This window comes from Cyprinus carpio, chromosome B14, assembly GCF_018340385.1.
Source record: "Cyprinus carpio isolate SPL01 chromosome B14, ASM1834038v1, whole genome shotgun sequence".
NCBI classification, from domain to species: domain Eukaryota; kingdom Metazoa; phylum Chordata; class Actinopteri; order Cypriniformes; family Cyprinidae; genus Cyprinus; species Cyprinus carpio.
In genome coordinates, this window is record NC_056610.1 from 21,945,516 (window position 1) to 21,963,170 (window position 17,655).

Genomic DNA, 17,655 nt, shown 5'->3' on the forward strand with positions numbered 1-17,655 from the left:
TACAGTTTCTGCTGTGCACAGACATCACCTGGCAACTCGTTAGTTTCGCAAACAAAAACGCTTAATTAAAGCAACGACACGAGCAGCTGCTGCGCAACTGTTATTCTGCACATTGTTCAGGTCCACGCGCCTAACAACCTTTTTGAGTCTTCCTTTCACTGTCGTTTTTGAGAACAGTCTGTATAGTCGACGTCAATTGGTTGATCTGGGAGGCTTTGCGAGAGAGCGAATGCTGATTGGATGTGCGAATCCACTGCGTCGATCTGATTGGCTGTCGGGTTCTGCGATGAGGCGGACCGTTGATTTCGCAGGAGCTAATGTGAAACCGGCACTTCGCCGCCACCACACGCGCTGCTGCCAGTGTCTGAGCTAAAAGCCTCACAGCTACCGGCGCTCAATAAAATCACTTCAAATTCAATACAAACACATATTACTGATTCTCTCTTGGTAAGTGTATTTTTGGATTCAATCTGTTGTATTAAAACATATAAAGCGTTTATTTTTTTCCAGCCTTTTCGTGTTCTAGTGCGGTTAGCGTACTGACTCTGTTAGCTTGTGCGCAGCTAATAGCCATGTGCTTTATGTGACGGCTCTGTTTTCTATAAAAGCACGATTTCACCGGTTTTTCATAATAAAACCTTTCGGATGATAAATATTACGCTGTAATCGCGGACTGAAGCGGTAAAACGCGTCGTTAGGCCGCTGGGTGGGGTTTTGGTCGCTCGACGTTTTGAGGATTAGCTTTAGCTGCGTTTCCCTCACCATCAGCCGACATTTCCGTCAAAGAGAGATCCCGCGTTTACCGAGCTATCACGGTTCATTACGCCGTATTTTACACCGTATATTCACGTAAGATCACCTAAACTCATTTTCAGTGTACAATGTGGTAATTTACTGTCGATATCTATAATCTCGTCTGAGATTATGCGACAAAGCGCCGGGCACGTGTCTGATTCATTAACGACGGCTGCAGAAAATCAAGCGTTTGACTGAAATTGCGAACGTATGTGAATAAATGTTTGGTTTTTAATGTCGACGTATGTCTCGGCGTGATCACAAAGGAGCCGGGCTTAAGATAGTAACGCAGCGTGTGGTGTTGAGGCCTACTTGAGTCCACTTCACAACGCGTCCATCTGATTAAGACGCGGGTTTCCATTGGCAGTAATGTCCCACCCTAACTACATGATGAGCAGCTAAACCAGCCGATCTGCGAGAACTATAATGCTGTTCTAATCGGGTGTGACTTCATTTCCCATTTATAGAAACGGTATCGACTTTGACGGCCTCGTTGCGTCTCGATCACGATGGGCTTAACAAAGGGATCTGTTTCAGTTTCACTCTGTCCTGGTTTTCCCTCGCCATAATCTAGTTTACCTCTATATCAGCTGAAGTAAAAATAAATAATAAGTTAATTGTCATACCAATCATGTTCAAACCCATACTTTGACTTGAGGAACACCAAGGGGAGAGGTCCCTGACAGTTCCCTTTGTGTTCCTCAGGAGTAAGTCTTATAGGTTTGGGACCACATGAGGTTGATAACAAATGATTTCTTCGTTAGAGGTTATTTTAATGAGTCATTTTGTTTCAGTTGAAACCTGTTGACCAAAGAAATGGTGATGGAGAAGCCAAGTGCCCAGCTTGTCGGGCGAGAGTTTGTCCGACAGTACTACACCCTGCTCAACCAGGCTCCTGACTACCTGCACAGGTCACAATTTACTGCTTGTATATTCAGATATCCTTTGTTAGATGCAAGTGAGGTTTGCGGAAAGTCAGATCAGAAATGTTTTACTTGTTTAAAATGTGGTGGTACATATTGCAATGCAGCTAAATGTTTCCTTTGTCTTTCAGGTTTTACGGCAAGAACTCTTCTTATGTACACGGTGGTCTGGACAATAATGGCAAACCGGCTGAAGCGGTCTATGGGCAGTCTGTGAGTTTTAATACAAGTGTTGTTTATTTTTAATAATGCTTATTATTAATCACATCAGCACAACAAAATAATATTTTTCTCTCTGAACAGGAAATCCATAAGAAGGTGATGGATCTGAGCTTCCGTGATTGTCACACTAAGATCAGGCATGTGGATGCTCATGCCACCCTGAACGAGGGAGTGGTGGTGCAAGTGTTGGGCGAGCTGTCCAATAACATGCAGCCCATGAGGAAGTTCATGCAGACATTTGTTCTGGCACCTGAGGTATGAACATTTTGTCAAATGTTATCAGTTTAAAATGTTAAATTGACCATGTGAATTAAACTGGTCTCTCAACATATGCCAATGCAGGCGTAAATCATTTTAAATATTAGGTTGCATAGAGCAAAGCCTAAATTCCAAAGACCTGTAAAGTGGAAAAAGTACATGAGCAGATAGGCATCATTTAATGTTTTAATGGAAACAATACTCAGTCAAAGAATTTTAAATTTAAGTCACAGTCAGTTTAAGTATAGTGCTGTATTTCAGAGAGAAATTGAATAGTGAATGAGAAATATATATAAATATATATATATATATATATATATATATATATATATATATATATATATATATATATATAAATATATATATAAAATCTAGGCACCCCTTCATCGCCTATAGCTCTAGACTTAGTTAAAGATGTCTTGCCCAAACTGTCACACAGATGAATTGTTCACCACGAGACCAGTAATTTGTGATAAGAAAGTAAATGGGATCAATCGTGACTTCACGTGGACTTTCAGAAATCATTAGCTAGATATTGATCCTGAGTGGAGTAAAGCTTGTTTGCAAGCTGTGGTGTCCAGTTTGTACACTCCCTATTTCCACATTGAGTTTTCTCCGTTCATTGACTCAATTGAGCTTGTTCACATTGATCTGGATGATTTATTAGCATCTGTTTGAATTAAAATAAAAGTCCCTGTCCAGTATTCTTACATGACTAAAAAGGTCATAGACGTTCAGTGGCTGAAAAGTAATTTCTGAGGCACAAAAAAATATTTCTTTTTAGACAATGTTCTGTTACTCATTAATTTTTACATTGCTGTAATCTTTTAGGGATCAGTTGCAAACAAGTTCTACGTACACAATGATATCTTCCGGTACCAGGATGAGGTGTTTGGGGACTCTGACTCAGAACCTCCTGAGGGTGAGCAGCTGATATTATTGGTGTATTTCGGAGTAATGTCTCCAAATCGCTCTTGCTGTGAGCAGATGACTTCATTTATCTCCTGTTGTTCACAGAGTCTGAGGAGGATGTGGAGGAGCTGGAGCGGGTGCACTCACCTGAAGTGGTCCAGGAGGAGTCTGCTGGGTACTACGAACAGCCGCCTTGGTAACTAGCATTCGTTTTTGCGGCTCATTTAATCTAGTTGTTGGTAGTCATTTGAGTAAGGCAGGATGCAAACTATACAGGTGTTGTGGGTCAAAACAAACCATTCACACTTCACTTTTGATCTGTCATTACATAACTCTTCAGTGTCTGTTAGAAATCAAAATCTTTATTTGATATTATTCCCTCAAGAAAGAGGGGTGAGGGTTTGCAAATTTTATACAAGTTTGTGCGTTTACAGCGTGGAGCCCGAGGGGCCGCAAGAAGAGGTGTCTGTAACCCCAGAGCCCCAGCCTGAGCCAGAAGCAGAGGTGGAGCCTGAGCCAGCAGATGTGCAGCTGAAACCGGAGCCTGTCAGCGAGCCTGAGGTTCACATTGAGGAAAAGATCCAGAGATCTCCCCCTTCACCCACACCTGCTGACACGGCACCTGCCATGCCAGAGGACAACAGGGTAAGACCACTGTCTGTTGGGTCTCCCTCTCTCTGTATTTGTGAAGATGTGCAGTCATCACAAACCGGATAAGTGAGCTCACCTGTGAAGTCAAATGCATTTTTTGTTTCAGCCGTCTTCGTGGGCTTCAGTCACTAGCAAGCATCTCCCACCAGGAGGAGTGGTCCCCGTCACGGGAGTCCCTCCACATGTTGTCCGAGTCCCATCTGCGCAGGTAGACGTTCACAACCAACCTGTTCACTCAAGGAATTTTGTTTTAGGGTTATCCTGGCTATTAGTTGCTTTTTCATTTATTAAATTAGGTATCCTTACGGACTGCTCTGCTTTTAATGCAAGGAGATGACAATTTTAAGATCTCTCAATAATAATTGTCAATTTAAAACCTCTTAATATAATATTATTTGTTTTATATTGTTTGGGTTTTATTTTATTTCACTTGTACAACTCCTGTGACGTCTTAATACTGCAAATATCTTAAGTCATCAACAAAGGGAAAAATCAGAGGGATCAGTGTCTGAACAAACTGTATGAAATTAACTCTGCTGTGGGTAAAAGTCTTTCAATCGATGGGATCCGATCCCAAATTTCTACTACATACCTATAGGCTTATAGTTCTTTACTGTAAACCTATTAATGCTGTTACATTTTATAACTTGCTGTAAGTTGGATTTCTTTTAACAACTATAGCAGGTTGTAGATTATTTTAATTTCGCATGGAATCGTTTTTTTTGCACTAGGTGATTAAACATATTTCTGTGATCCATAGTCCCGTGTGGAGGTGAAACCAGAAACACAGACCACAGCACAGAGACCCCAGAGAGACCAGAGACCACGCGATCAAAGACCAGGACCCTCTCCAGCCAACAGAACAGCAAGGCCAGGAGGTGTGCAAAAGTGTAATCAATCTAGTATGGGTGCAAATGAAGGTTTTGATGCATTTTTTTTTACAAAAGACTTGGTTAGCTGATTTTGCAATCTATCAAAATCTTATTGGCTCTGGCAAAACTGCTTAAAGGTCGGGTAAGTGATTTCTGGTAGCCGATGTTGACAATTGAAATCAAAACAAACACGCCCCTAGCCTAAAAGGGTCTCGCCCCTATTTTGATAGCTCTGCCCCACACATGCGTATGCAACCCAGGCAATGATTAATTCTGTGAAACCAATTAATCAAAGCAAAACCAATGTTACACTGTGTCTACACCGGACGTGAGTGGTGCGGCGTGACAAAATACATCAAAACTCATTATTATCAGTGATGCTGTCTACACCATAGTGTTATATATTATGGTCTACACCGCCGCTGTGTTATGCTTGACGTATTGACACAGATTTCAAATGATTTTCAACGGTTGCTTTGTCACGTCCAGTGTACTAGACAGACTTTAGCTGTTGCAGGACAGACACAGTGTTACTCACCTATTGAGAAGAAACCACAACCTCTGCGTCTGATCACAGGCCTTCTGCTCCTTGAGTTCTCTCCTGCGCTGGAAAGCTGATCTGATATTTACATGGGCATATTTACATGCTCTCTTCTCCACATCATGAGTAGACACGCCCCTTACTGCTGATTGGCTACAAGTTTTTGCTACTCGGCCTGAATCGGTTTTCTGAAGCGTTTTGAAAAATCGCTTACCCCACCTTTAAGGCGACCTGAGCATTGTAATAAACCTCATGTCTGCATATAAATAGCATCTAACACAAAATTGCAAGTTATATTTTAAAAGCACACATCATGGCTGGTCCACTATCAACCTGAATGTGTCATTTTATTTGTTTAATCTCTGATTAGCAGTGCGCGAGGGTGAGAGCGGGGAGTCAGAGGTGCGGCGAACGGTCCGGTATCCTGACAGCCAACAACTCTTTGTCGGAAACGTACCTCACGACGTGGATAAGAACGAGCTCAAGGAGTTCTTTGAACGTAAGTGATGCAAGCATTATTTTTCGACTTGAACTGATTTTAAAATGTAGATCAGCTCCTCCTGCATTGACTTGCCTGCATTGACTCATTTCAGAGTACGGCACTGTCCTTGAGCTGAGAATCAACAGCGGCGGAAAGCTGCCTAACTTTGGATTCGTGGTGTTTGATGACGCTGAGCCCGTGCAAAAGATCCTCAGCAATCGGGTACGTGTGACTTTTTCAGACGTTGTGTGGTACAGGATGTTTTGACTAATGCGGGATCATCAGAATGACCTTTTCTTTATGCCGTAGCCCATTAAACTGCGAGGAGACGTTCGGCTGAATGTAGAGGAGAAGAAGACCCGCTCGGCCCGTGAAGGTGACAGGCGGGACATCCGCCCCAGAGGCCCGGGGGGACCACGCGACAGGGTAGGCGGGTCAAGGGGACCGCCCACCCGCGGTGGCATGGCTCAGAAACCCAGTTTTGGAGCCGGTCGAGGCATAGGACCCAGCGAGGGCCGCTACGCAGGACCACGTCAGTGAGGCAGCTCCCACGTCATTCACTGCTGATGCAAGTCACCCTGGATAACACCGATGGCTCCCCTGTTCCCTGTCTCCATCCCTCACTCCAGGACCGGGAGTGCGATTGTTCTTCTTTATCTGGACTCTTCCTTTTATTTCTGAGATTGAACTTGAATTTGTTGTAGAAAAACAAAACTACTTGAATTGGGGAAAGGAGAAACCTAGCATTTGGTTTTAGCGTTCTCTCCCTGTTTCTTAAAGGAACGTGTTTTTACTGCTTGGGCAATCCTGTGTATTGCTAGCACCCGCTTTCAGGTCAAGTTCAAGTATGGTTTTATTTGGATTTGTTGCCAAGTCAAATCATGGTTGTGTGTGAGTGACTATCTAGCATGTAAAGAATCCTGTTTGCCTTCTACTGTTGCACTTCATCAAGAATGACAACATATTTTAACAACTCCACTGTTGAGAGAACAAAATAAACTCTATGTACTATTTTGAAGCATGGGTGTGTCTTGTCTGGGAAATTAAGAAATATGGACAGGGTTTCCTATAGCCATTGGAAAATGTGGAAATACAAGAATTGGACTTCCAGGCATGGAACTACAAATGAATGTAGTGTTCTTGTAGCTTATAGACTATGGAAGGTGTTTTCTGCTCGTTTTAAATCAAATTATTCAAATGAAAACCAGATTAACAATTTTATTAGAAAACTACACAAAATGTACGTCAAATTGGAAAAAATGCGGTTGGTGATTTGACACTTTTTTCACTGCAATCTTGAGGCAAGACTACGATATTAAAGTGAAAAGGTGAATGTGAAAGAATGAAAATACATTTTTTTTTTTTTTATAATGAAGCTTTTTTATTAAGGCTAACAAAAAAACAAGAAAATAGAGACAATTAAAATGTAAAGGCTGATTTTTGTGTTTTTTACCGTTTTCATTTTCAGTCAACCTGTATGCAAATTGTATTAATCAGTGGGTGGGGCTTATTGGGCAAGTGTAGATGATTTAACATTGCATTTTCTATTCTGGTGTGAATTTTGTGTAGTTTTCTATAATTAAATTGTTCATCTGGTTTTTATTTGTATAATTTGATTAATGTAAAACTGTCAAAATACCTTTTAATGTACAATTCATTTTGAACTATACTGGACAAGAAATTTTAAAGGGCGGTCATTTAAAAATTTGAAATGGGGGAAAAAATCCAGAACATTTCTTAGAACTAAGTGCTTTTTTTTTGGTTAAAATGACTTGATTTTAGAATGGTTTATTTTAAGATGCTTATGCAGCAGTGATGAATGAGAAAGTCATGGAAATTACAGGTGCTTTCAATATTTCAGTGCTAATTTAAGAAATAAATTGTTTTTGTCAAGAGCCATGTGAATAGTGTGGTATTGAAATCATGTGACCCACGTAGTTTCACTGAATGATGGAGAGAATCCTTGCACTCATTGGCTTGTGCTTCATAAGACATACTAGAAGCATAACGTTACTAAGTAATGCGAAGAGCAAAAAAAAAAAAAAAAATCGTTGCACTTTTATTAGCGTAAACAACAGGAGAATCAATAACCTGTGCAGTCGAAGCAGCAGAAAAGGTCTGTAGCCAGAAGATGTTCGTATTCGGACCACTTTTTAGATTACTTTAATCTAATGTTGTTTTAAACTTACCATTTAAACACCACACCATACATATAAAAAGAGGAATATATTTTCAGCTGTTTTATATCAACATTATGAAATGCATTAAACATTACATTACACCAGGGTTTCCCAAACTGTATTTAGAATTGCAGTGGGTTTGTAAATTGATAAAAATGTAATTATATTAGAAAAATGTAACAAATAATAACAATAACACTTGAACACACACAAAAACGAAATAGGCTATTTTATTTAACTGCATGTCAGTGTGACCATTATTTAAATAAAAGTACTGTAAACTTGAAAATGTATTAAATTATTTAAATATTATATAAATATTAACTTTCATTTTAAGTAGTTTGGCTAACAAAATTTGTTTTACATGAACAAACGTTAATTAACATGAAATAGTGTTTCACAGCTATACCTCACCAGTGTTTAGTAATTTGAATAATTATTTGTTTCATACATGGTCTAATTGCTTGAAAGGTTAAGAATAAGGTAGAAATAAAAAATTATGATTAGTTTACTGCCACTGTGTGAATAACATGAAGTCATGTAATCCATAAAAATGAACTGTAATCTGATTGAGTATTTTGAAATTAGATTAACTCTAATTACAAGTACTTAATTTTGGAATCTGACTACGTAATCAAGACCAGTGGACTACTATTACTACCACCCAGCACAGGTTTTAATGTCATTTACATAAAATTATAAAAACTTATATTGCTGGTCCACGATGATAGATGGCAGTGCAGCGCCGAACACCTTTGTGGTTTCAGTACTTAAACAATAGCCGAAGAACTACTGAATGCATCTTTAATTGGGCAAAAAGTTGTGGGAACCCTGGGATAAATAGTATATCTATCTATATCTATATATCTATCTACATCTATAATGTTTGTGTGTGAGAGAATATATGCAAATCTTATATATATATATATATATATATATATATATATATATATATATATATATATATATGTGTGTGTGTGTATATATATATATATATATATATATATATATATATATATATCTATATCTATATCTATATATATATATATATAATGTTTGTGTGTGAGAGAATATATGCAAATCTAATTTCTAAAGGCTCCAGCACCTGAAGATCCTCATAGCATCGGCTCAATCTTTCTTCCATTACTGCCGGGTAGTGCTGGTCATAACAGAAAAGTCAATTTTGCACCTATAGACATCCATCACCCCGCCACCAAAATGATGAGATTTTGCAATATTGTGCTGCCACTCTCAACAAATATCAATATGTTATATTGCCCCAGCAGTGTTCTTTACAGATACCTCATCCTGAGGCACACGCCGGCCAATCATATTCCTGTTTTCTCAGTGTGATTGCATTACTGAGATGACTGGGCCTTATTATGAATTCATGTGCTTGCATCAGACTAAAACTCACAACTGTAGCACCTTCTAAACTGGATTAACAGTGAGTATGATTAGCTGTAGCTGTGATGTTGGGTGTGTTGACCAGCGGGTGGCCCAGCATTAGTATTCATGAGAGAGAAAGTGCAGCTTCTGAAGCCCTACACCCCCCATGACCCACATGAGCTCAAGATGTCCTCATACAGCTGGCCAAACCCAGCAAACATACGGCCCCCCAGCTGGACCCTCACAAAGCCTTGGGCTCCGCACAGCTATTTTTTTTGGGTTAGTTCACCCAAAATAAAAACTGTCGTTATTTACTCACCCTCAAGTTGTTCCAAATTTTCTAACTTAAAATGACATTTTGAAGAACTGTATTGGTTGCTTTGTACTTGCAATTAGTCCTCATGGTTGCCGTTACTTTTATGCCAAAAAAAAGAATGACTTATACTACATTATACAAGTCTTATGCATCATTTGTGTGAGTAACAGACAGAAATTAGCAAATCTTTCATTTTTATCCCAGCCCTTCCGGATATCTGTGCATGCCACGGTTATAAAATAGTTTAATAGTTAATAGTTCATTTAATTTCAAAAATGAAAATTTGTTGAAAATGTACTCACCTTCAGGGCATCCAAGATGATCCAAGATGTAGATGTGTTTGTTTCCTGATACATACAAAGTTATGCCAAAATGACCATCTTGGCAAGTATTCAGATAAACACAGTCGGTTTATATAAACAGTCCATATACTGGCTATTAAATGAATGTAAACAACTGAAAAACAAAACCCATGTAGATTGCGTGAGATCTTAAAGAGACAGCTGCCTAAATAAACCTGCTGCTGTGTTATCAATATTCATACAGTGAAGTGCCCATACAGTTACTATCAAGTGTTATTATACAGTTGAATAAGTTATTCAATATTTGTAGTAATTCAGTGTCTGGATATTAGCCTACTGTTAGACCTAGACCTGAAAAACCTAAAACAATCTTATTATTGTATTTATTTGTGCTATTGCTTGTAATTAATATATTTGTTCTTATTTTATGACTGGACTGTTTACTTGTCTTTTTTAATTAAAATAAATTCATTTCATAATTTGAAATCAGTTTCCTGAGCTGCGTGCAAGCTATTGCACAACAAAATTATTGTAGAGTTTGTGTACTTTCAATTTTTTTTGAAAAGTATTTTCCTAACAATATAAATATGAATCAACACAATTATAAATTGTAATTAAATTTACTAATTGATGGACTGGAGTGCTGTGGATTACTTGTGGATTATTGTGATGTTTTTATCAGCTGTTTGGACTCACACTGACGGCACCCATTCACTGCAGAGCATCCATTGGTGATGGCCTATAAATGAGAACACATTCACAAAAAATTCATCATTTTTTGAATAATTAAGTCCTTAAAGTGTCTAAACCATTTCATTCAAAAGATTTCACTTTTACAAAGTTTTACAAAACTATCGTATCTGGTACTTTTAAGAGCTTAATTTATAATATTTGCATGGAAAAGAGTGACCTGCACATTCTTCATTATGTATCCATTTGTGTTCCACAAAATAAATTTATGCAAACTTGGATCAACATAATGGTGAGTAAATAATGACAGATTTCATTCCATTTTTGAGTGAACTATCCCTTTCAAAACCTTTCACCTCCAGAGTTTTTATTTTATTGCAAAGTTGTAAATAAAACAAAATGCTGAAAATTCCCAGCTCTGACTGAAAATATTCATTTCTCATATATTGAGGGGAAGAAACGTCCTGTCAAAGCCTTCATGTTTCACTGGCTTCAGGCCCCGCGGCGGTTTTCAGTGTCAGCTGTAATGTAATTCCAGTCCCACTGTAAAGCGTGAGCCGGGCAGTCAGAGGGGCCGGGTGGTCTGGAGATTACTCAGGCGAGGGGAAAAATTGACTGAGCTTTTGTGGTTCATAATCCACTCGCATAATTTAAAAGCCTAAGCGAGGATGACCATAAGGCCGAGTACGGATGGATTCAAATGCAGCCATACGGGGCCTCTGGGAAATTTGTGCAAAGTGTACTTTCCACTGCCTGAATCTGAATAATTGAGTTTCCTCTAAAAATTGGTTGGGGTATATAAAGCTCCGAACAAACAAATGCTTCAAAATAAGAATATTAAAAATAATTCAAACATTCAACATGACTTTTGACTTTTCAATTCTGAAAGAGGGAGAACTGTAATACAAGAGTTATTCCTGTTTAACAGTAATATTACTGAGCACTTTAGTGACCAATAATGCAAACAGACCTTGTATCTTCTCTGATATCACTTTGTTTATATATGATTTTTGTTACAACTATGACTTTGACATGAACTATAGCTTCCTGCATGTAATATACATATGTAATATCATACTGACTTAGACTTGGCAGTCCATTTTATGACCATATTTTTTGTCATATATTATGAGTAACAGCAGAAGCAGTAACATCACTGCTTCACATACTGCTCTTTAGAAAAAAATAAAATATTGGGAAGAATTTCACCACACTTCTTCGTCATTACAGCAACCCTGTCATTTTTTAAATGTATTCCCCACAAAAGTATAAAAAATAATTTTAATTCAGAAGTTGAAAACATGTTCCTCATAGAAGAGGTGTATTCAAGTCATTGGTATGGAATGTTTTTCTTGGAATAAATGAAATTCAAGAAACACACACACACACACACACAAACACACACACACACACACACACACACGTCATTTACCCACAGGACACGGTGATTCATACAAACATCACAATCCTCACAAACTCTTCAGATGTTTTAGTTCAGAAAACCTTTAATAGTAGAATTAGATTTAGCATTATGACATATTTCAATAAATATCGTGTTATATACAGATATAGCAGAAATGGTACATTCCTTTTTTCTTCAAATTGCTCACATTTCTGTACAAGCCAAAAATATCTGCCATTTAATTCTATTCATGCAAAATTCCATGTTTTAGTATTGGAACATAAAAATAATAATTTGCTGTTCTTTTCACTGCTTGGAAGTGCATTCGGATTATGACGAGAAGCGAATGAAGAGATGCACTTTGTGCCAATACACAATAGAAGCAAAAAACCCCCAAAATTAAGGCCATACCAACTTGTGCAAAAATAAAAATGTACCCACAGTTTTGCATACAGGTTACACATGATCACCATATCTGTCGTCGCTCAGAGATCAACCTTTCCTGGGCAGTTGCTCTTAAATCATTAAATAAAACAACAAGTGAATTAAAACCATCAGGACATTGAATTGATATTTTCATGATTATTAAGCCAAAGAACAAATCGTATTTTCATAAAGCACATATTTTTACATCACACTGTCCTTGTGTTCCCGAGCCAGTATTATTATTTGTTATAAGTTGTCTTGTATATTGTGTTTAGCATGTGGAGTGTGTGAGGGCCCGGGGCATCACTGCTGTCATTTACACACGGGACAGTCCAGCGACGTCGTGAGTAGCCTTAAGCAGGGTTCATTAATAAAGAAATCGGTCATTAACAGCAACATATTTCTACAAATGCGTTTTTGACTACATATTTGAGTCGAGAATGAGCACATCGAGTGTATAACGCAACTTTATCACTTTCCACACTGTACACTGTGATGTATATTATCTGTCTCACAGATGAAGTGTAACCGCCGGAAGATTGACTCGTTTGAAATAACAATGATTAATATTGTTTGCAGTGTTACAGATCCACTCGTGAACACTCCTTTCAGCACAATTCATCATGTGTGAACATTCAAATGATGTGCGAAATGCCTTCCTGCTACATTGGGCTGCCCGTGGAGGTAAGCGTGTGGAGAGCGTTTCACATTACAATGTTTTCCTCCTTGAATTTCTGGTGAGCAACTGGAGTAGAATTCAGTTTCTGCTTAATGCATCATACAGCGAGGTCTAATATATTGTGGAAAACCCAGTGTCTTCATTGGTGAGGTGTAAACCAGTTTTCAGAGCACTGCATCACAAGCCAATTCATTTGAGGGAGAAGATTTGACATTAATAATCAAAAATAGCCCTTCAAATTTACCATGGTGCCTGGTCATTTAAATTCTTAAATTAATAAATCATTTATATTAATTTTTTTTTTTTTTTAATTTTCAAATTTTCAAATAAAAATGTAACAAATAATTCTTAAATAAATAAAATGTGCCATTAATTAACTATTAACTTCAAGCTTCACTCTTAACCAAAATTCTACATATACATCAAAACATTATGATACCATTATTTAGACCAAAATGGAAGTTTGTATTTCTTGGTAATATTTTACCATCACAAAATGTCTAACTAGTTGCAGTGTATAAAGACATACGCTTGTAGGTTTTCTTGAATACGTGTGTGAAAAACAGAATAAATTACAAATGTTACAGGCCTTACAAAATTGGTCAATGTCACATCAAACAGGATGAAATGAAAACAAAAAAACGAGGTCAAATATGAAAACCTGAAAGGCAATGAAAACATAGTAACAAAACTGCTCTTTGGTTTTAAACAAACAAAGTGTTACACACACACACAAAGTATGTAACGCATGGCAAAATCTTGCACAGAGCATCTATCACACAGCCTGACACATGCTCACTTTATATAATGCTGTTTCTCTTCAGTTCGGCAGTCAAACAAAACATTACAAAAGTGAAAAATGACATCTATATCATCTGCACCACAAAAAACCCTAGCCATGCATCGACAGCAAATGAGCATGACTGGAAGAGAACATTTTACATGTATGAATTAGCATTTTTTGGGGGGCGGGCCTTCAGAATAAAATGGCCATATTCAACATGATGAACACTGAAAATAATTGCATATCCGATTATTGCATAGAGAAGCCAGATGAAGATGCATCCTAAATATCATAAACTAAACCTTTGTGCATTGTTTATTCTGTTGCACAATGCAGTGTTTATACATATAGACTGAAAAATCACTGTAATATACATTTGGTTGGAAATATAGATCTATTATCATGGCCCTGGCTGTACGAAAACTAACACTGTATGAAACATGAGTTATGAAAGATCCCTTTGCTTTTCTTTCTGCTCGTTTCTGACATATTCTGAAATGATGAAAATGCCAAAACCAAGGAATGCAAAGAGTTAAAAGTAGGGCTGTCAAATGATTAATCACGATTAATCACATCCAAAATAAAAGTTTTGTTTACATAATATATGTGTGCATACTGTGTATATTTATTATGTATATATAAATACACACACATGCATGTATATATTTAAGAAGAATATGTTATGTTTATATATTAAATATATTTATATATAATATAAAAAATATAAGAATATAAATATATAAATGTATATACACATGTAAATATTTTCTAAATATATAATTTATGTGTGTGTATTTATATATACATAATAAATATACCCTGTACACATACATATATTATGTAAACAAAACTTTTATTTTGGATGTGATTAATCATGATTAATCATTTGACAGCCCTAGTTAAAAGTATATTTTATTTTACATATACTACTATTTAATTTATTTTAGAGTTCGTTCATTCAGCTTATATATCCAAAAGGTGAACACATGAATAAATAAATGAAATCGTGGAGTCATTTTTTTGGTCAACCTAAAGGATGATGTTTGGCACATGAGCAGAACATAATCTGATGTTTTAAACAAAACGAAACCGGAAAATGAGCACAGATAGAGGAACACATTGATCATAGCTTGAATAAATATATATTTTTCACTAGCACTCATCAAGACCCATTAATAATCGATATCAGAATGAAACATCGTGAGACCCCAGGACACGTGTCCCAAAGCAAATCTCGGTCTCTGGGACCGGCAACATTTTCATTGTGTATTCATGGAAGCCCCAAACTGCCTCGAGATGACCAAAAATGGTTCCTTTTCAATGACTGAAGTATTATCATTTAAATATAGGATATATTACAGCAGTAATGTTTTTCCGTATTCTCGCAATACAGTACGTCTTCAAGTTGCAAAAAAAAGTTTTACAAGTTTTCCTCTTGGATTGCCAGTCATCCGTTCAGAAGTTCTTAAGTTGAATATTTACTTTTAGTCATTTTCATTTTTTTAGTAAATATATTGCCACATTCATATATCATGCATTTTACTGCATTGCTATTGCACAGGTCCGGATTATTCAGGAGGACAGGAGAGAAAGAGATGAAAAAAGGAATAAATACCTCTGCCGGGGACTCGTCATCACCGTAAGCGAGTGAGAGCGCTGCAGTGAGAGGAAGGCGGGCACGGTGGGACGTGGAGGCGGATGGATTCGCATCTCTTTACTTCATACTGTGAACATCCTCGCTGCGTATGATCTTGTAAATGATCCAGTAGAAAATGTTAAAAATGAGGAAGACCAGCGGAAAGGCCACGCGCGACACCGTGTCGATCCGTTTGGCGCGGCTGATGAAGAGCTTGCGCATTTCTTCCACACTCTTCTCAGGGGGGTTGGCGGAGGTGGGTGCGTTGTTGTTGTTGCCCTTGATGGCCATGCCGTCTTTGGCCTGGAGGCACGCCGGACCCATGCCGTAGGCGGCGAAGCTGAACCGGCCGTCTCCCGCCTCGTCCTCCTGTCAACCGGTCAGGAAACCCATTAGTCAAACACTAACCCTTAAACGAGTAATATACAGTGTAACCCAGTGTCTTCATTGGTGAGGAGTAAACCAGTTTACAGAGCACATATGTGAGCACTGAATTTGACATTAGTAATAAAAAATAGCCCTTGAATCAAATGAATCAACAATTTATAAAAAAACATTAAATAAAATATACTATCAATTAACTATTACGCTTCAGTCTTAAAGTCAGCGTAGGTGATTTGGTTCAGAGACATTTTTAAAAATGTTTGTCCAATCATATCCTTCGGTCCGAGGATTATGATAGGCTGTCCTGCTTGCCTGTCAATGTATGTGTGCACCCTGTTGAGGCAGAACACATCATCACTGAGTTACGTTATGCTATTGCAGACCGAGCGAGGATGGAAGTCATTATTATTGTAATATTATGTACTTTGTGCTGTAATGTTTTCTCACTGGTGAATGTGACATGAGGTGATCTGACAGTGTTGACGCAGTCTCTCATCGTGTCGCTGGTTAGCCTCTGCTCTGCCTGTATGCAGTCATGTGTTTTGGAGGAGGCGTGGCTTTGGAGAGTGATTTGCAGGGAGGGCGGGATCTTATGCTTTCAAAGCTAGCTTGCCTCTCCAAAATTGCTTGCCCTGCGTCTAACTTAATGCACCTTTTATTAAAGGTTTTTTTTCACCTAAAAATATCAGTTTCAAAATCATTCTGGTGATGCACTGACTTGGTGATACTCCCAACCTGGGAGTACATTTATTGAGCTTATGATTTATTGATTATGAAATTCAGCGAAAAGGGCTGATTGGTTTATGATGATAACAAAACCACAGTGCAATCCACTGTAAATATGACAGCAACATTTTTACAAATTCCACTCACTTAACCGTAGAGGGCTCTAAAATCGCAAAAATATACAACTACACACAGTGGCTTTAAAGTGAAAAATCATTTGCTCACCCTCATGTCATCCCAGATGTATATGGTTTTCTTTCCTCAGATAAACACAAATTCAGATTTGTAGAAAAACAAGTGGATGTAACCCTCAATTTTGAAGTCTCAATCCCCCCCCCCCCGGATATAATGTGTGTATGCCGTTTGCTGTATGTATTTAAAATGAAACTTTTTTTGCACTTGCTGTCCTTAACTCGCACTTTTTCCATTTCTGTTTCCTTACACATATTTGTTTATTGACTGTTGCATGTAATCCAGAAATACAGTATATTTAAAAAAATTGTCTCTTTGTTGTGAGCAACTGATTTCGGGTTCCTGGTGGGTTTGGGCTCTAAATTTAACAGTACCATTCAGGTTAAAGCCCTGTTCACACCAAGAACGATAACTATAAAAATAACAATATTAGCGTGCACACCAGCAAATGATATCGTCTGTTTATTCCAAGCTGTGCGTCTGCCGCTTTAAAGGGATACTCCACCCCAAAATGAAAATTTTGTCTCTCCATTTCACCGTATGCTGCGTATGCTCTTCTGTATCATCCGTGCCACAAGGATGCTCATATTCAAAAAAAAATAAGATACAACTTAAAAGAAAACAGCGCATCCTTGTGGCACGGATGATACAGAAGAGCATACGCAGCATACGGTGATATGGAGAGACACAGAGGAGACTGCTGACAAAGAAATTGTTAAAGTCATTATTTTTGTTTTCTTCGCTTACAAAAAGTGTTTCCGTTGCTTTATATAACCCAGATTGCACGTCTGATGGCAGATGGAGTATTCTGACAATGACTTTCATACCTTTTATGGACCTTGACACTATTATTTATTTGGCAGTCTATGGGACAGTCACAGACCTCCCGGTTTT

General features: G+C 37.9%; 2 protein-coding genes across 7 annotated transcripts in view; one reads left to right on the forward strand and one right to left on the reverse strand.

The window, feature by feature from the left end:
• Nucleotides 1-290: 290 nt before the first annotated feature.
• LOC109057026 (ras GTPase-activating protein-binding protein 1-like) lies at nt 291-6,673 on the forward strand. Of its 3 annotated transcripts, none has more exons than XM_042738588.1 (12): nt 291-447; nt 1,590-1,706; nt 1,850-1,931; nt 2,022-2,195; nt 3,030-3,120; nt 3,216-3,306; nt 3,545-3,755; nt 3,868-3,969; nt 4,522-4,639; nt 5,545-5,673; nt 5,768-5,877; nt 5,965-6,673. In XM_042738588.1, exons 2-12 carry the CDS (start codon nt 1,612-1,614, stop codon nt 6,193-6,195), a joined length of 1,434 nt encoding a protein of 477 aa, XP_042594522.1. In that variant the 5' UTR covers nt 291-447; nt 1,590-1,611; the 3' UTR covers nt 6,196-6,673. The 3 variants fall into 3 exon arrangements, with proteins under 3 accessions (XP_042594522.1, XP_042594524.1, XP_042594523.1); XM_042738590.1 differs by having other exon boundaries at nt 5,548-5,673; XM_042738589.1 differs by lacking the exon at nt 291-447 and adding an exon at nt 693-849.
• An 8,021-nt stretch (nt 6,674-14,694) lies between these two features.
• Nucleotides 14,695-17,655, reverse strand: part of glra1 (glycine receptor, alpha 1) — a 52,264-nt gene continuing 49,303 nt past the window's right edge. For all 4 annotated transcript variants that reach the window (XM_042738592.1, XM_042738593.1, XM_042738591.1 and 1 more), the window contains one exon: nt 14,695-15,828. In XM_042738592.1, coding sequence (XP_042594526.1) covers nt 15,538-15,828 — 291 coding nt within the window. In that variant the 3' untranslated portion in view covers nt 14,695-15,537. The remainder of the gene's footprint in view (nt 15,829-17,655) is intronic.